The 20,335-nt window shown below is 45.2% G+C and overlaps 1 protein-coding gene across 2 annotated transcripts in view; it reads left to right on the forward strand.

The window, feature by feature from the left end:
- Positions 1-633: 633 nt before the first annotated feature.
- The window catches only part of ZNF638 (zinc finger protein 638), a 52,653-nt gene continuing 32,951 nt past the window's right edge, over positions 634-20,335 (forward strand). For both annotated transcript variants that reach the window (XM_075855584.1, XM_075855590.1), the window contains exons 1-3: positions 634-820; positions 16,662-18,531; positions 19,624-19,685. In XM_075855584.1, coding sequence (XP_075711699.1) covers positions 16,876-18,531; positions 19,624-19,685 — 1,718 coding nt within the window. In that variant the 5' untranslated portion in view covers positions 634-820; positions 16,662-16,875. The remainder of the gene's footprint in view (positions 821-16,661; positions 18,532-19,623; positions 19,686-20,335) is intronic.

The following is a 20,335-nucleotide window of genomic DNA, read 5'->3' on the forward strand; positions in this document are numbered from 1 at the left end:
ATACCGCGGTCGTCTGATCATTATTTTAGCGGTGTCGGGACACGCGGCCGTAGATCAGTGTTTCTTACAATCTTTACGCTTCACTATGATTTTCCAACACGTTCCTATAAAATGTCTTCTGTCCGTAATTTTTGGATAAATTGTCGCAAAAAAGAAAAAAAAAAAAAATCGGGCTGGCAACCCTGCTGCGCACGCGGGCGCCATTTTTAGGGATCAGGCAGAGGAGGACGATGTTGATCGGGAACCTTGGTGGGGGGCACAGACAAGAGGCTCTCGTCTTCCTTTTCTCTCACGGAATATATTGGGAGACAAGAAAGAACTCCGCTTCCAACAACCACCATTTAAATGGTTATCGCAAACCAGACAAAATGGTCTCCCGATCGATGCTCCAGGCCGCGCCAATTAGTTCACCCCTAATAAAGGTGGGGGAAAAAAACATACAAAAGGTACAAAAATGTGGTTAATGGTGATGATGATAATATTATAATACTACATCACACAATATATAACTTATCAGACACTATTCTCCTCACACACACACACAACGCCACAGCCAGTCGGTCTGAGGTAAAAATTGGCGCCACACAGGGAGGCGCGATCAAGGCGCGAGGCGGCGCGCGTGGCCGAGGGAGCACAATGACGTCAGGGCGTTGAGAGGCGGCGGCGAGCACGTCGGAGGGTCGACGGTGGAGCGGTGAGAAGATCTCCGTCAGTACTCGGTGGGATCGGCCCAGTGTCACTTACCGGAGCGGCTAATCCCGGGAAGTTATCGTGAGACAGGGTGACGAGGAGGACGTAGAGGACAATCCAGGAGACGCAGGTAAGCGGAGACACAGACGCGGCCGGAAACCACCAGACTGCGTGTGAGGAGGAGGGAAGATGGCGGCGGCCGTCTCTGTGCGGGGACGTCAACCGCAGCGTGTCCGCTATATCACTCGTGACTCTCAAAGTTAATTTCTCTAATGGGGCGGCGAGGGTTAAATTGCGGCTGAGGGGGATCATGACTCCACGGTTATTAACTACTTGTCTCCCGCTCGTGGTTTTGACCACACAGGGCAGAGGAAGGGTTAATATTTCCCATCGTGCACGGAGACACTTTTCGGCTGTAAGGCGCAGTTCACACGGAGTTCTTTGTAGGCAGAAGAAATCTTCCTCAAAATACCTGCCGGACGTTGATGCGTATTTTGAACTGCCAGCTTTGTTTTAAGGCCCAGTTCACACCAAGTTTTTTTTTTACGCTGATTTTGTTGCTGAAACAGGTCAAAATCTGCCTCACAATTAACTCTGTGTGAACAGGACCGAATGCTTTTTTGTGGTGTTTTTTTCACCTGCGGCCGTGGACTAAAAATGCAGCAAAAAAATGTTCTGAAAAGAGCTGCGTGGGGGAAAAAAAACCAAAAACCACCCGCCTCTCGTTGAAATCAATAGAGGGCGGCTTCGGCTTTTTTTTTTTTTGGCGCTGATTCCGATGCGGTTTCTGCCGAATAATTGTGTGAGCGGAGACGAGCGGTCCCTTGTCTGCCGGACCTGTTCATGGTTCACTTTCGCTGTGCACGATTTTTCGGTGGATAATTTTTACCGTGGAAGTCGTGCGATTTACTGTTCTCGTTATTGGGCTGCGATCCCTCAGTCATTTAAAGGTTAATGGCTGCAGAATTAACTCTTATTGTGCCAGTTGCGCCTTTCCAGTAACCGCCGTGATTGAGGGTTAACGCTTCGTTACTCGGCTCAGTATCATCATGTGACCCCCCCCACCACCCCCGATATTGTGAATCCGGGGTTCAATATTCTTCTCAGTAACCTGATTAGTGATGTTATATTCATATAAGATGTGTCCGAATAATTGTGTCCGTAACCGCGTCTTGTATTCATTCCCGTTATTTATATGGCGCAGAGCTGTGAACATTAGTCCCTGGCCCAGGAGCTTACAATCTAATCCGTTTGTCACACGTACTGAGGACCATAGCATAGGAAGTATTCAGGAGAATAGCCGGCCGTGTAATGTATTGACCGGCCGCTCTTAGGCCTCATGCACACGACTGTAACCATGTGCACGGCCGGGATTTTCGGGTCGGTTGGCGGCGGAGTGTCTTTCCGCGACCAGTATTTTCTATGAGCTCGGACCGCAGAACGCGGCCGTAATAAGACATGTCCGTTCTTTCTGCGGTCCGGGCTCCTGGGCCATGGAAACCACGATCGTGTGCATGGCCACATAGGAATGAATGGGGCCGCAATTCTCCAGTGGATTTTTGGGGGAATTGTGGCCGCAAAAGCACGCTCGTGTGCATGAGGCCTTAGGTTGCGTTTGATGCGGAAACGGGATATTTTTTGGTATATCTTTATGCTGGATCATACATTTTACATTTAGTTCCGGTCGATCAGCCGACTGGAGGGGCCACATTGAGTAACGCCGCGGCCTCTTCAGTGGTTTCCAGGCGAGAGGACCTTACACATTCGTAGCGGCTGTTCCTGGGGTTGCACTTGACTGGGACCGGATCTGCAATCACAGACACGGCGTACGGTGCCGGTCCTGAGGATCCCGCTGCGACATCCGCTGGCTGATCAGTGAGGGGGCCGGGAGCCCCCCCCCCATCACATGCCGATGACCTATTCTAAGGCTCGGCCTTCCATATAAGTCTGGGAGAAGCCCATTAATAAGACTCGTGGTCATCTCCTCATTGGTGGAACCAGCGATACAAGAGCATAACCCCTTTAGATGAGGACATCCCTTAGGTCCCTGTCAGCGGTAACTTGCTGGGTGTCCGGCTGCCGCTACTCGCAGGTTTGATCGTTTTTTTTTTCTTGTTGTGCAATTTTTTTTTAAGTCAAAACCAGAAGTGGATTAAAAAAAGAGAAGTATAATCTGTACTTTATACTTTCTCCTCCAATAAACGGTGATCGAGACCTGCACGTGTAACCGCACACTAAGCGTCAGTCCGCGCAGTTTTTTGGCTCCGATTTAGAAGCAGAAACCAAGTCTGAATCGGCGCCAAAAAAAGGCCGCAATCATGCCACCCCCCCCATTGATTTTAAATGGGAGGTAGATGTTTTTGTTTTTTCCATGAAGAAATTCTGAGGCAGATTTTTTTCCGCCTGCAAAAAAAAGCAAACTGTGTGAACAGCTCCAAAATGATCGTGAGCAGGAGCTGTACGGGAACATGCATTGCATCGTCTTCAATATCCGACTCCTCCGACTAGGTCCATAGTAGTGGTGGAGACGGTCACACGTCCTAATATAAGAGGTTTGTCTGGTGATGCCGCCCGCGCTGGACAGATCCGAGGAGGCAGAAATCTGCGACAAACTACAATACATGATTGTAATCTTCAAAACCGTATTTATGTGGGGGGTTCTGATACTCATTTAGGGTATGTTCACACGGAGTATTTTGAAGAGCTTTTTGGAGCGGAAACCTCTCCGAAAAACTCGTCAAAAACCGGCCGAAAATGCCTCCCATTGATTTCAATGGGAGGCGGGGGCGGTTTTCTCCCACGAGCGGTAAAACCGCTCGCCGGCGCAAGAAGGGACATGCCCTATCTTCGCGCATTTACGCCTCTAACCTCCCATTGACATCAATGGGAGGCAGAGAGAGCGTATTTCGCTGAGTTTTTTGGCCATAGCACTCAATGGCTGCGGGTGAAAATCGCGGCAAACGACGTGCAGGAAGGACAAAATCTGCCTCAAAATCCCAAACGGAATTTTGAGGCAGAATTTTCCTCCTGCAAAAAACTCTGTGTGAACGAGGCCTTAAGGGCATGCTGGCAGTTTTTTCCCCTTGTTTTGTTTCATATCCGCAGCGTTCCTATTCTGTTAGTTTTGCAATCCAAAGGGGTCCGATCCGCAGCAAAATCTTCATGTAATATATATTTTTTTTATTTTTTTTCTGATTTCCATGGGAATACTCAGAAAATGTGAGGCCAGCGGCTGGTCCATTAGTTAATAATTGGACAAGTTGAATTTTAGCCTGTCTGATGCTTTGGAAGTGAGTGATGTTCTAGGTGTCAGGCGGCCATTTCTCCATGCGGTTTCGCGGCGATCTATGTTTATGACCAGTAGTACAAGGGCTCTTCACACGGCTGTGTCACGAGTCTGTAAAACTCAGTGTGGGCCCTCACGGCACCTCCAAATGCATCCGGAGTTTTTTTCTGTTGGATTCTGTGTGTACGGAGGTAGACGGGTATGTCCACACGCTACGGGTTTGCCCTAGGAAAATCTGCTCTGGACTTCCAAGACAATCCGCAGCTGAAACTGATGTCGCAATTGGCATGCAGATATGCACGTGGATCCGCTCCGGTATTCGATGAAGTTAATATGTGACTTTTCTGAAAGGAATCCGCGACAATAATAAACCTTTTCATGGGGCATAAATTCACATTCACTGCAGATATTGTCAGGATTTAGACGTGGAGTTTGCACCTTAATCTCTGCAGAATCCTCAATGTGTGAACATCGCCTAAGGAAGATTGTTTCCATATAATGCATCCCGTATGGCGGCACAGAGGCTGTGTATTTCCAGACTAGGGAAGGGTTGACGTGAACACCGCTTATCATGTTGGAGTTCATACGTGGAAATTTGTTTGTTCTGTGACCAGGTCAAAGTATTTTTGGCAAAGTTTCACTTTTCGATAATGTGATTGTGAAGCTCCGCCACAGTGTGTTGGCGTTCTATAAAGAAGGCGATTAGTCGCTCATGTAAAGATTTCCAGTGTTCCTGTTGTGGGTCCCGTCAGTCAGATAACCTCCCACCCAATGTGTTGGAATCGACCTTTCCACTTCGTCCACCATGATGGTACACTAGGGGGATGATCGCTAGACCTCTGTAGGGACAGGTAAAAACGCCTCCACCTCCCTACGGGGTCAGGATGGAGAGGATCCTCTTTACCTGGAAGGGGGGGGAGGTTTGAAGAAAAAACCCTTTTTATACAGGCTTTAACAATGGTGGTCGGGATCGGGGGTTTTCCTGCCGGCCGGCATCCATTTGGGGGAGCGTGCCCTGCAGCTTCCCTCCCCCTAGAGAAATTCCATCTGCGGTCGCGGGACACTAAAGCTGGACGGATTGTAGTATTTCCACCCGGTATCACGGGCCTTCCTACGTCTATATGCGGCTTGGGGTGAGTGAGTTCCAGCGGAAGTGTTGTCTAGTGCCCGGCAGATATAAAGGAGGAAGAAAAACAGAGTGCAAAGTGAGCAAATCCACCAAACCAGAGGAGAATGCCAAGAAAATCACCTTCTACCGCGAGCCAAATAATACACCTTCAGGGGGATCTGTAGCTCGTTCTTGATTATAGTCAAATTAATTTTTTGCGGATCTGTCAGACACTTGTCTCGGCCCTGTCTTGAGGGCAGAATAAAGTAGTAACAAGCACAGATTTCAGCAGAGTGACACTTATTTGGTCATGTGTTGTAGTTTGTGAGAACGTACGTGTTATCTCTGCAGCGCACGCTGTGGGCCTGGCGTCCAATGATATCCACCCTCCCCGCGCCCTCCAGCCTCCGATATGCACAGGAATAGGGAGAGATGTCTATCATCGGCTGGAGGGCGGCCTGCTGCGCGTGCCGCAAAGATAACAAACTACTGCACATTAAGACTATGTTCACACACACACTCAAAAACGTCTGAAAATACGGAGCTGTTCAAGGGAAAACCGCTCCTGGTTTTCAGACGTTTATTTTAAGCCGCTTGCGATTTTCGCTGCGTTTTTTTTTTACAGCCGTTTTTGGAGCTGTTTTCTATAGTCCATGAAAAACCGCTCCAAAAACGTCCCAAGAAGTGTCCTGCACCTCTTTTTTGTGGCCGTTTTGAAAAAATATATATTTCATTAAATATCCATAAAGACATAATATACGTCAGGGCTGGACAAGTCCCTCATAGGTACCTAGATTGGTCTAATTGGCGCATAAACTGTCTCTGAATTCAAGGGCTCATGCGCTCTGTGGCACGCTGACACTGAATACAGCACCGATCCACAAACCCCTACTGTAACCTCTGTGTACCTTTCATTGTCCATCAGAAAATAAGTGGCCTGCTCCATCACATACCATGTTACTCTAGAGGCCATGCCAACAATTCTCTATTTAATTCAGGCTCGTTGGCACTCCGGCAGCTGCCATGCTGGTCCATGCCCACTTCATTGTTGTGTGCGCAAGGCCTCAACTCTTAGGCTGTAACGCGTATTTGCTGCAATGTTTTGTAAAAGGTGACAAGAAAATACGGCATTAATAGAGTACCAGGCTTCCCAACATCGTGCAAACTGGTGGCTAAATATGTACACGTTTGTTATACTGTGATTGGAGGTCGTACAAAGTATTTTCCAGCAGAACAAGAATACGCCTCAACGTTTTGAATGACTATTTTCAGCCAATGAGAAGTCTAAACCGATCAGCCATAACGTCAAACCACCACCGGCCTAATATAGTGTAGGTTGACCTCATGCAAGTAATTGAGCGATCGCTGGTTGAAGTCCCCTAGGGGGACTAATAAAAAAAAAAAAGTAAAGATGAGTTTTTTTTGTGTAAAAATAAAATATTAAGTTAAAAAAACAAAAAACTCCCATTTTCTCCCTAGAGCATTGTAAATAAATAAACATAATTTGTTTTGCCGCGTCCGTAAAAGTCTGAACTATTACAATATGTCATTATTTAACCCGCACGGTGAACGCTGTAAAAAAATTAATTATAAACGCCAGAATGTCTTTTTTTTGGTCACCTCATCTCCCACAAAAAATGAAATAAAAAGTGATTGAACCGTCGCATGTTACCCCAAAATGGTATTATTAAAAACTACAGCTTATCCCGCAAAAAATAAGCCCTCGTACCGCTTAATCGACGGAAAAATATAAAACTTATGGCTCTCGGAATTTGGCGACGCAAAATAAATTTTCTTTTTTACACTTGGGTTTTTACTTGTAAAATACAGAAAAAACAATATATATTTGGTATCGCCGTAATCGTATTGACCCGCAGAATAAAGTTAACGTATTGTTTTAATTGCACAGTGAATTCCGTAAAAACTGCGAGCAAAAAACCATGAAGGAATCGCTGTGTTTTTCATTTTCTATCCCACAAATAATTTTTTCCCCGTTTCCTAGTACATTATATGGCAAAATAAATGGTGCTACGAAAAACTACAACTCGTCCCGCAAAAATCAAGCCCATCGACGGAAAAATAAAGACCTTATAGCTTTTGGAAGGTGGGGAGGAAAAAATGAAAATCTGAAGGGGTTAAAGGGGTTGTCCAGGTTTGGGGCTGTTTATTTTTTGTTTTTTTTATACTGATGAGCACAGTATAGGTCATCAGTATATGATCGGTGGGAGATCCTACACGTGAGGAGTTCATCGCTGCCAATCAGTATACAATGAGAATAGGAGCAGAGCTGCAGTAACCCGTCACGGACGCTATATAGTTGTTGGAGCCTTCTGCTTCCGGCATTGGCCACTGAATAGCTTTCGGAGGCAGGCGGAACATCTGATTGGTGTGGGGTCCGGGTGTTGGACGCCCACGATAATATACTGATGACCTGTCCTGTGGATAGGTCATCAGTATAAAAAAAAGAGTCTCCATTCTGGACAACCCCTTTAAGTCCTGTAAATTGTGAGGTGCGGCCTCCGTGGATTGGAATATTTGTATTCCGGCATTTACCACAGATGATCGGATGGATTGAGATCTGGGGAATTTGGAGGCCAAGTCACCACCTTGAACTCCTTGATGTTCCTCAAACCATTCCTGAGCAATGCTTGCAGTGTGGCAGGGGTGTTATCCTTCTGAAAGAGGGCACTGCCATTAATGAATAGCCGTGCCATGAAGGGGGCAGAGTTTAGGTAGGTGCCGTGTCACATCCACATGAATCCCAAGGTTTCCCAGCAGAACATTGCCCAGAGCATGACACTGCCTCCGCCGGCTTGTCGTCTTCCCATAATGCATCCTGGTAGCATCTCTTCCCTAGGTAAGTGACACACGAACCCGGCCGGTCATACATTGTAAAAGAAAACCAGATTCATCCGACCAGGCCGGCGCCCTCCATTGCTCCAGCTCTGGTGATCACGTGCCCATTATAGGCGTTTTCTGCGGAGGACAGGGGTCAGCATGTGCCCTCTGACCGGTCTGCGACTACGCGGTCCCATATACAGAGAGCTGCGTGTTCTGACCCCTTTCTATCAGAGCCAGCAGCAACTTTATCAGCTATTTGTGGTACTGTAGCTCTTCTGTGGGATCGGTCCAGACGGGCTAACCTATAATCCTCAAGCACATCAATGAGCCTCGGGTGTCCATGGGCCGCCTAACAAGTCCCACCGCTTGTCAGGCGCCATTATAACAAGGTAATTGTTGTTCTCTCTGCCGGTCACTGGTTTTAGTGTAATGGCTGAATGGTATGTAATTTGCGTATGTGATGTTAAAAGCTCCCTATTTATGCTGAGAATTACTATAAGTATATTATATAGATCGTACACTAAGGGCTTATTTACACGAACGAGCGTAAACTCTGCCGTTTTTCTTGTCCGAGTCGCACTTGTGCAGGATCTGTTTTTACGGATCCCTCAATAGACTAGATTCTATTAAGCGCACTGTGAAAACGGACAAATAAGACATGTCCGATTTATTTATTTTTTCACGGGCCCCTCACACGGACTATTAAAACAACGGCCGTGTGAACAGCCCCATAGAAATACTTGCGTCTGCTAAAAAAACGTCCGTCCCACAGACTACATTATACCTTCATCTGAATAAGCCCTAAAGCTAAGTGTATGGGTATGTGCACATGTAGTGTGTTCAGCCGGTTTTCGGGCTGTAAATGTCCTGAAAAATCTGAAGCAGAACGCCTCCAAACGTCTGCCCATTGATTTCCATGGGAAATATGGCGTGCTGTTCCGACGGGGCAGCTTTTTTCGCCTCGTTTTCAAAAAACGGCACGTAAAAAGACAACCGCGAAAAAGTGCATGTCACTTCTTGGTCCGTTTTTGGAGCCATTTTTCATTGACTCTATAGAAAGGCAGCGAAAAACGCGAGTGGCTTAAAAAAACGTCTGAAAATCAGGAGCTGTTTTCCCTTGAAATCGCCTCTGTATTTTCACCCGATTTTGTGTGCACGTACCCTAACTGTCAAATTGGGGTGATTTTTACCCCCACAATCCTGTTTATAAAGCCGTTTTTGTTATTAAAGAGGCTCTGTCACCAGATTTTGCAGCCCCTATCTGCTATTGCAGCAGATCGGCGCTGCAATGTAGATTACAGTAACGTTTTTATTTTAAAAAAACGAGCATTTTTGGCCAAGTTATGACCATTTTTGTAGTTATGCAAATGAGGCTTGCAAAAGTCCAAGTGGGCGTGTTTAAAAGTAAAAGTACAACTGGGCGTGTATTATGTGCGTACATCGGGGCGTTTTTACTACTTTTACTAGCTGGGCGTTCTGATGAGAAGTATCATCCACTTCTCTTTAGAACGCCCAGCTTCTGGCAGTGCAGACACAGCCGTGTTCTCGAGAGATCACGCTGTGTCGTCACTCACAGGTCCTGCATCGTGTCAGACGAGCGAGGACACATCGGCACCAGAGGCTACAGTTGATTCTGCAGCAGCATCGACGTTTGCAGGTAAGTAGCTACATCGACTTACCTGCTAACGCCAATGCTGCTGCAGAATCAACTGCAGCCTCTGGTGCCGATGTGTCCCCGCTCGTCTGACACGATGCAGGACCTGTGAGTGACGTCACAGCGTGATCTCTCGAGAACACGGCTGTGTCTGCACTGCCAGAAGCTGGGCGTTGTGAAGAGAAGTGGATGATACTTCTCATCAGAACGCCCAGCTAGTAAAAGTAGTAAAAACGCCCCGATGTACGCACATAATACACGCCCAGTTGTACTTTTACTTTTAAACACGCACACTTGGACTTTTGCAAGCCTCATTTGCATAAATACAAAAATGGTCATAACTTGGCCAAAAATGCTCGTTTTTTAAAAATAAAAACGTTACTGTAATCTACATTGCAGCGCCTATCTGCTGCAATAGCAGATAGGGGCTGCAAAATCTGGTGACAGAGCCTCTTTAAGGCCTCATGCACACGACCGTAAAAACACCCGTTATTACGGGTCGTAATTACGACGCGAAATAACGGGCCCATAGACTCCTGTTGGCCACGGGTACCTTCCCGTTTTCTCACGGGAAGGTGCCCGTGCCGTTGAAAAAGATAGAACATGTTCTATTTTTTTCTTTTACGGGCCGTGCTACTATACTTTATAATGGGAGCACGGCTCGGAATAACGGCTGGCTGCCCGTGGCCGGCCATGCTCGTAATTACGAGCACGGTCGTGTGCGTGGGGCCTAAAACTGGATCACAGGGTCATTATCTAAAATAGGAAAAGATCATATATTTTTTTATTGGGATTCAGGGTCATTATTTGTGTTTTTCAAATGTGCCTCCTCCTGCCTGACATCGACTATTTCGACTGCACACAACTGGTGGACGCTGTATATTACTACTTAAAGGGAAGGTGTCATGAAATGTATTATTTTTTTTATCATATTGCTTTTAGTATGATATTAAAATAAATTGTATTTATTTGTGTTCTACTTTTTTTTTTCTTTCTTACTTTTACTTCCCTATGGGGGCTGCCATTTTTTTTTTTCATCTCTGTGTCGATTAACGACACATACAGAGATGGAATACGGCACATACAGCCCCATAGAGAATGCGAACGGGAGCGTTCCATTCTTTGCAGCGTACGCCGCCTGTGTGGGAACGGCGCATGCGCCGCTCCCACACAGACTCAAACGAAGCTCGTTAGCAGAGCGAAATCCGGCGCCATTTTCATGTGGACCAGAAGCTGCTGCCGTACAGTCAGATGACTACTTCCGGCCATATGTTCAAGGAATAGGAGCGGAGTCTGCATCGGCGGCAGGAGCAGGTAAGTTATGTATGTGATGTGTAATACTGTCTGATTACCACTGTATCTAATCCTCCTACACTGTGCAGTCGCTCAGAAAATGGCGGCACACGGTGTAGGAGGTTTGAAAATTCAACCCCCTCCTCCTGCCACTAACCAGAATAAGGGAGGGGGGATTGTGTGAGGACACTAGAGAGAGTGTGTCTACCCCAAATTTGCAGTATAAAGCAATGAGGTTGCTTTACCACATTGACCATTGACCATGCTGCAATTTTGGGAACTGCTCCCTCTAGTGGCCAGCACATGGAAATGTTATAAATTAGAATCTAATTTATAATATTTCCTGACTTGTGAAAAAATTAAAACATAATGTGTAATCACTCAAATACTAATTGTTTAACTAAAAAAAAAAAAATATTTCTAGCGACACATTCCCTTTAAAGGGAACCTGTCACCAGCATTTCACATATTGAACGTTACTTACCCCTCGCTGGCCAATGCTATCAAAAGTTCATTGCCGTTATCTCCTCTCCTAAACTCCTCCGACAAACATTTTGCAGTTTTTATCATAATAATCCGGTGTCCCTTTTGAGCGCACACCAGAATAGGACATCAGTTCACAAGCGCGGGATTTTGTGTGCTGGGGAAGGCGAGGAGCTGTCAATCAAATGTAAGGAGGCGGGGTCAACTCAAAGACTTGAATGAAGATTTGACTCTCTTGTGCTCATTAGCCTACGGTGTGGGAACACTAAAAAACTGGATACTAAAGCTCTTTTCACCCATTACCACCAGGTATTGCTGGGTTAATAGGTGAAATGCTGGTGACAGGTTCCCTTTGAAGGGAACCTGTCGACAGTTTTGATACCTTAAAACTGCTGACAGGGTGATATTGGGGAGGAGGAGGAGCAAATTGTTTTTTTTCCCCTCGGTCATGTAATTTGCATGACGAAAAACAGACTTTTAATGCCGATGGCACGGCGGTCGCGAGTACCACTCTGCTGTGATTGTTCACTAGAACAGTCAATCAGGAGACCACCGGCGCCGTCAATGCAGGGGATGGGTCTTGCAGCGTGCAGTGCAGGAGCACTTTGCACATCGCAATTGCCACGGAAGCAGGACTCGATCAGCGCACTGGAGGAATTAAACATCAAGAGTAGAGAAGGAAAGTTTAAAACGCCCTTCCCCTCCCCTATGTCACCCGATCAGCAGCTTTGAGACCTCAAAACTGCTGACAGGTTCTCTTTAAATACTGTACAAACCGCCCCCCCCCCCCCCCCCCCCCGAAACTCTGATTTAGTACTGTACAGCATCTTGCTAAACCACATATTCGAGCGATCAAAGTGAAGCGGATGCCTAGGGCGGAGGGAGGGGGCGCAAATAATGACCAACCGTGCACTTCAATAAAAATGTATGACCTGCTACTATTTAGGCCACTACGATCGCTGAACTGGAAGGATTTTTACCACCACAATGTTTAGGCTGGATTCACGGGCAATGGTTTTCATTGCAAATTTGTAACCTTTTTTTTGTAAAGTAATGCTGCAGTCGGATTTAGTGAAATATTGAATATTTGCTTGTGGCATTTCGGTCTCACTTCATGCGTCGGTGTGTGGTTTTTTTTTTTGTTTTTTTTTTCGAAACCGCATGCTCTGGTTATGGTGTTTTTGTTGTTCCCATATTTTCTATAGGACTTAAAATGTTGCAAAACCAAAATTGCCACCAGAACGCATGTCACATTTAAAGAAAAATACAGCATTTTTTTTCATGCAGTTCAAAATGGCAGACAAACAGTGATGGCGACCTTAAAAAAAAAAAAGAGAGATCGCAGTCAAAGTAAAAAACTCCCAATTTACCAAAGAGGCTGCTGCTGGTCAATAAACTGTTATTTGCAGCTTTGTGTGCAGTGACATCGATATTGTAAAGTCTGACATTCCCTGTCCAGGCGTTATTGCCACCTCGGACTTTGAATCTTATGGGGATAAGGACGGCCGTGTAAATATGTCCGCAAACTCTTTAGGGACTTGGAATAGTCTCTGAAAGCTGAGGCATTGAAATGTTCGGAGACGCGAAGACTGGAAGGGTTAATCCAGAGGAGGCTGATCCCTAAGACACGTCGCAGAACAAATCAATAAGGTGAAAACACACGTTCTGTGTAAGATTATTAACCTCTTACCCGGATGTCTGGCGTCCGCAGCGGGATTATGAGGGAAATGTAGTTGTGCCAAGAAAACCGTGTTTCAGAGGTGAAGAGGATCAAGAATCAAACTAGAAATGCGTTTTGCCGTCAATCGCTACGAGTTTGGTTAAAAACCTCCGTTCTTGCATCTAAGTCTAGTGGAAAAAACGTGACGTATACAACATGATCGTAGCCGTCCCCTGTGTCGTGATGCTGGAAATGTCGTTTTACATGGAATCCATTCATTTCCCAAGCCTGCGAGAGTCGTTGATTCAGCTGCTCGCTTGTATTTGATAGCAAGGTTCTCCTAGGCTTTATTCAACATCGTATCTGATCCCGTGAGAGAAATCCAGCGACAAGAAAATCTAGTATTAGAAGGTGTTGCGATTCCCCATAATGTGACGTCCCCATCATGTAACCAATTCGCCCAGACGTTTGCAGCTGCCACCAAATTGGTGTAGACGGTTCAGTAGCCTTACGATCGCCTCGACCGTCTCCGGTACCGCTTGTATTTCTAGAACATGAAAAACTGTCGGCACAGAATGTGCTATTAAGGATCTGGTTCACATAATGCTTGTGATTTTTACTTTTAGCGTGTACGCCAGGAAAGCTCCTGAAGTACACGCCAAAACCACAAAGTTTTATTAGCCCGATGGAGGCTAAAAGTGTCCTTTAAGCCTCCGGGCCGATAAAATTCCATACAACGGAATATGTATACAATATGGCAAATGTTTTTTCTAACATGGGTGACGGACGCCGCTGTGTGAGTTAAACGCATCCCGTTCTGTTTTTTGGGTGACAGATGTCACTGTTAATGGTTAGTACATCGAGAGATTTTACCGGCGCATACGCTGAACGTATAGCAAATATGTGATGTAGATGGAGCCTAAAATTTACTTTTTAAAAATGCAAAAATACTGATGTGTGTAAACGGCAAAACCGTTATTGATATTCGCCTAGTGTTTAACGCAGCGTAAGGCTCTGTTCTTAGTGTTTTTACATTACGTTGGCGTGTGCGCCAAAATTACCCATACTGCCCGTTACTTTCCTTATTCCTTTAACTTTTTATTCCCTACAGGAAAGCGTAGTCTGTTACACTTTCCTATACACGGGCAGGAAAATGTATATCGCTCTAGACCTCTTACCATGTGAGCCTATGAGCGACGTATGCCACTATGCCTATACAGAGGTGTACCCTGGGAAAAACCTATATACCCCCAACAGGAGGCAACAAGATCTGAACACAGCCTTACAATGTCTTATATGTTATAGCTCAAATAAGTATACATGTATATATTTTTGTTACATCGTTGCCATTCTCCTGGTACCAATTTTTGTGGGGAGGGGGGCAAAGTCTCATCAGGTTTATTTATTTTTTTTGTTATAAGTTCTCTATGTTCTCACACACATTTGAGATCAGTGTGTTTGCCATAGTAAAATGACTGACTGATATGTACGGGTGGCTCACGTCCGCGCCGGGCTTCCGTCGGAGGAACCGATGAAGGAAAGCTAAACGGAAGCCATCGCTTCTGTTTCCATTACTATTGATTTCAATGGTAATGCTTCCGTTGCTATTGGTTTCCGTTCCATTGTGCTATTTCCGCAAAGAAAACGGAAACCTTACGGAACGGAAACAAACAGAAACCAACTGCTACAGAAGCATTACCATTGAAATAAATGGTACTTCAAACAGAAGCCATGGTTACCATTTGGCTTTCCGTTAGTTGGTTCCTCCGACAGAAAGGAGCCCATGATCGGAAGCCAGACGCTGATGTGAACGGGCCGTTAGATGTTCACATTGGTGATGCAAGTAATGTTTTGCTTTTCAGTAAATACAATGACCGCTGGCTGGAAATAGCAGAGCGCGGTCATCTGGCACCCCCTTTGGGGCTAAAAGTGTTGACAGAAACTTCACTCCAGGGGTTTGAAAATAAATGAAATAATCATCCGCTCCCTGATGTGTGCGCGTTATCAGTTCTCACTGCTGCGTTACTGATGATCGTGTTTAATCTGTGACTGGGGGCGATCTTGAGGGGTTTAAAGAGAATGTGTCATAAATTAATGAAACTAAAAATGAATACAACTCTATAGATGATAAATGATGTGTGTGTGTTTTATTTTTAAGTGTTGTAGCCTTTTATTTGTAAATTCCTCCCTTGTGGCAATATTGGAGACGCTCTTCATACCGGTACGTCCGGTGTAGTCGGTGCAGCAAAGCTGACAAGCGAGCCACAGAGAACAGGAAATATCAGCCTATTGTGACTTCACTAGTGGCCAGTGAGAGAACTGCAATATTTCAAGATTTGTATTCCTTTAAATACACTAGAAAAAAAGTGTGTAATTAGAACCTGATTAGAATACGTCCTCTAGTAGGAAGGCGGTAATACTTGTGCTGGCCATTGCGTGCATAGCTGCCCGGTTTTTAATAAACGCTATGTTAATCCCTACCCTTAATATTTTTGGGGTGTATTCTGCAATACATAGGGGTGGTCTGAAACCAAATTTTACCTGTTTTCCTGGCATTACACCTTAAGGATGTTTTGATATTGCAAGTGACGTTCTGGTTAAAAAATGTTAGTTTAGAAAAAATATTCCTCTGGGTTAATTGAAGTTCATCCGACTTATTTGGGGTGATCATTTCGTTTCTTGGCGGCATCACATCCCTTTTTGTCCCTCGACCCTGATCGTGGAAACAATATTTCCTGACCGAAAAAGTAATAGTTACCTGCTGAAGTCCGAGAGAATTTCATATTTAATGCCATCATATATATTTTTTCTCCTCCTATAGCCTTATTATTTATACAAGTGATCTGATATAACGAGAAAACACAGAGGGCTGATGGCAGGAGCTATGCAGACCCCTCCTCTATAACCAACACACAGCCATGTCTACAACACACTAAAACTATTTGACATGCTGCAGGCAACTTCATGGGTGATATATCATTTCGTATAATAACTGGGTGGGGGTTCTGATTGAAATATGCAATGTAAGAGAACTAAATGGCCATTACCAGACAGTCAATCATAAGTGCCCTATCGTTTCCAACTGATGAAAATGTATTTCTACTGTGAAAACTGGGCTGATCTATCGACACTGACGTGCTCGTCTGGACAGACAATTGAGCCATTTCTTCCGACCATCCTCCAGATCAGATGTAAAGGCCAGCAGGATGAGAGAGCAGGAGGGTGGCAGCCGGTCATTATACTATACTGTAGTTATTCCTTCAGAAAGTGTCTCTGGATAGTAAAGTTTTGTTTAATCGTCGATCACCCGGAATCTGTTCTTCGGTACGTGCCGATCTTTCTCTATTAGACACAGAGTGCAGCAGGAGATGTTAAGGTCTATAATGTGTTTGTGCAAGCATACTCTATCTGCTGATTCATTACACAATCTTAAGTGTTGTTTTTATATATATATATATATATATATATATATTAACCTTCATTCCTGAGAAAGCTGGTTAGGACCTCCAGTGAGAGGTTTAAGTGTTTACTACAAGCCGGCTTTGTGTATGGGCTGTTATTTCTTACAGTATTTCCATCTCTGGTTGTACCCACTGTGTGAAGATTGAAAAGATATAAAATCTAATATCTGTGTTTTAAATTTCAGCTTTGTGTTGTTCTTGGAAAATTGCGCTCCAGTTGTGAATACCTTGAACTTTGGAATTTCTAGTCCAATTCTCTTGAGCCTTCCTCATTTGCAGCTTGCCCACATTAAGACTCAGTTGGCTCTTCATCATTTAACTTCCGTCACTTCGAACAGTACTTCCCCAGTTCATGCTTTGTTAAACCAAGCCTTGTTGAAATTAAGTACTGCTCACGCTATGTTTAACCGCGGAGGATTCCCTGGGCAGAGGCCAATGGGCCACGGTCTTATGAATCAACAGGGTATGAACATGCCTTCTATGAATATGCCTGGTATGAACCTGCCTTCTATGAACCTGCCTAGTATGAACCTGCCTTCTATGAACCTACCCAGTATGAACCTGCCCAGTATAAACATGCCGGGGATGAATATGCCTGCAATGAATATGCCTGGAATGAACATGTCTGGAATGAACATGTCTCCAATGAACCAACCAAACATGAATCTCTCTGGTATGAACCTTCCTGGTATAAACCAGCAACATATGGGCCATCCTGGAATGGGTGCTCAAAACATCGGCCATTCTGGAATGAATCAGCCCAATATGAATCGAATGAATCCTCCTAACATGAATCAAGGAGGGGGAATGGATTTCCGCCCAGAAATGAAAAGTCAAGGATTTGGCATGAGACCAATGGACAGTCCTGGATCCTTTGTTGGAGGAAACACAGACCCGATTGGAATAAAAAGTATGCCGATCAGAGCACCTATGCATATGTCTTCTGATAGACTCATGGGTCAGCAAGGCTTGCCCCAGCGGTTTTCAAGCCCAAGTCTTCCTATGCATCAACAAGGACAACCAAGAATGCCGTCCCAGAGTCAAGAAATTCCTTCAATAGTGAATCGTGTTTTGACACATTCCTCCGATCGCATGATTGGGAATATTAAAGTCCCTTTACAGGAACCTGCACATCTCATGAAGGAAAAACAATGGAGCAACCTCACTGGATTTGGAAATGCCGGGCAAGATATGGGAATGAAATCCATCCCGAGTGGTACGTCACTTGATCGCCTCTCAAACCCCCAGAATCGCTACACGAATGAAAGCGCTTCAAGTATTTTGGAAAGCTTTGGTTTGTCAAACGAAGACCTAGAAGAGCTCAGCCGCTATCCAGACGATCAGCTGACGCCATCAAACATGCCGAGCATCTTGAGAGACATCCGATTACGTAAAATGAATCGAACTCCTTCTGCACCAGATCAGGCTCCGGGAAGACGACCTGCAAACGAAGCAGCACAAAATAAAGTCATAGATTATGGACATTCAAGCAAGTACCAGTATAATAACCCCGCCACCCCTGCACAGTCCGCTGACCCACCAAGAACTGAGCAGAAACCTCCACAAATTCCCAAGGCGACTCCAGCACCTAGCAATACGAAGCCCAAGATGACTCCTGAAAAAGGAATGGACAACAAAATTCCCACAATATCGAAGAACCGTAAACCCGTGTGGCCCACTTCAAAGCTTAATATATCCAACAACAAGACTTTAGTTGATGAAAGCGCTAATGCCCCTGCTGCCGTCTCTGTGACCGTTTCCAATGTAGAGAAACCGGTGGTCAGTCTTCAAGCGGTTGCCGCTGCGATCCCTGAAATTGCCGCTCCTGCTCAAACAGACTTGAAGCCGGCGGCACAGGTCGTGACCGGTGTCCAGCCGCCTACCGAAACGCCTGACACCGGGAAAGGCAGCTCGGTGCCAGTCTTGTCTCCAGAAGAAACTCAGAAAAAGAAGAAGCTTCCGACGCCTTCAATGATGAATGATTACTATGCCGCTACTCCTCGGATCTTTCCCCATATCTGTTCTCTGTGTAACATAGAATGTAGACACCTGGAGGTGAGTGTTTTTCATGTTTGTATGTATATAACGTCAATGTGTGCATGCTCTACACTTACAGCTCGTGGCCCCTGATACTTGTCCATCATATAATTGGGCTTTATCCAGTGGGACATGCGTCCACTATTTTATTAAGATGATATAAGGCACGTGTTTGTGTATTGACCTTGTACTGGCCACTTTCCCCATACACAACGCACATCATAGACCTACCTATATCGTGTACGTTCTTTTCTGACCCAGTTGGGCATATTGCTTTGAGAATTTTTATTGTGCCACTGAAAAGATATATATACGAGGGTTGTAAGGGTCCGGATGAGTAGTACTGGAAATGGTTGCCAAATTAAATCGGTCATTGTGGGATAAAGTAGATCATGTTGGGGGGGGGGGTCCGAAATGAAGGCAATTGGAAGTGATGCAAGTGATGACGCCGCGACTTGCAAGTCAAGAAAGAAGAGAAGATGTGAAGGACTAGCAAGACGGGCCAGTGAGTGCGGTTTTCTCCTACGCCTTTTATATCGTGGCCTCATGAGACGCATCAGTGTTTGGACGACCTCGACGAAGACCATATAAGAAGCCGCTCACCTCAGATTCACCATCCTATTACACATTTTATAGAGACTATTGAAGTGTTGTGCCAAGATTTGGGGGGAGGGGTGGTTATGGTTATTCCAAAAGGTAAGTTTGGGAGATGTCACAGCCAACAGGGTAATCCCGGACGTGGTTACTGCATCCTGTGTATAACAGTTATTAGTCCTTAAACAGTCCTCGAAGGCCTGCAAACCATTGTTGGAGAGGTGTACATACGTATGTGTGTGCGTGTATATGATATAGTTGTTTTTTTTCTGCACCCTCAACAAGATTAGGCCTTTTTTTTTTTCTTTCGTAGTGAAAATTGATTAGTTTTTAATTGGACATACATTGTCCTTATACACGGTTTTTATTTCGGTGTTTGATTTAAACAAAGCAGAATGTTGTCTTTTGTATTGACCTGATCATAGTTCCTTATGAATTTAATGTTGTGTATTAACCAGTGAAGGTGCGAGCTGTCAGGCCCATCATAACTGTTTTTTCCTCTCCCTATTTGTTTAGACCTGGATTAAACACCAAAATTACGTATCCCACACCGAAAACTGCCGGAGCCTGCGCCAAAAGTAAGATAAAACATTGTTCATTGCTGCCAGCTTGTTGTTTAATAGAAGTAGAGCAAATTTTGGAAGACCGGTTTCCTGAACGACGGCCTCGGGACCTGTGCTGTGTTGTCGGCTTTCATAGACCAGGTGCATACAAGGCTCTGGCGTGTCCTGGTCATGCTGGACAAACATGATCAATCCCGGAGCCTGTCTTAGGCTCTGTTCACATGTTCTTCACGGCTTCCATTCATCAGACGCAGACCATCGGTGCCCGACTGCCCCGTCTGACATTGCTTCTGTATAATGTAGTAATCCTTTCTGCCCGGAGCAGCAGCAGTAATGACAATTATTCTGTGGGTTATGTCTGCCGCAACTAGAACAGAAGGGCTAAAGGTAGATATTATTCAAGTATTCTTTTAAAGCCCAGGATCGTTCAAATCACAGGATCAAAACTGCGATATTGGGGAGCTGCGCTCGTGTGACGTTGGGAAGCCGGATGTAAAGATTTACTACTTGGTTTTGTCTCTGTGTCGGGAAGGGGGTGGGAGAGCTGCAGGCGACGACTGGAAGAAAAATCACAGCCTGTTTGTCATCTGCACATGGTCTCCCCCCCCCCCCCCCCCCTCTACTAAATGAGTGAGAAGATGATCAGTTCAACATCTAATAACCCC

The sequence above is a fragment of the Rhinoderma darwinii genome, chromosome 1, assembly GCF_050947455.1.
Source record: "Rhinoderma darwinii isolate aRhiDar2 chromosome 1, aRhiDar2.hap1, whole genome shotgun sequence".
Lineage (NCBI taxonomy): Eukaryota > Metazoa > Chordata > Amphibia > Anura > Rhinodermatidae > Rhinoderma > Rhinoderma darwinii.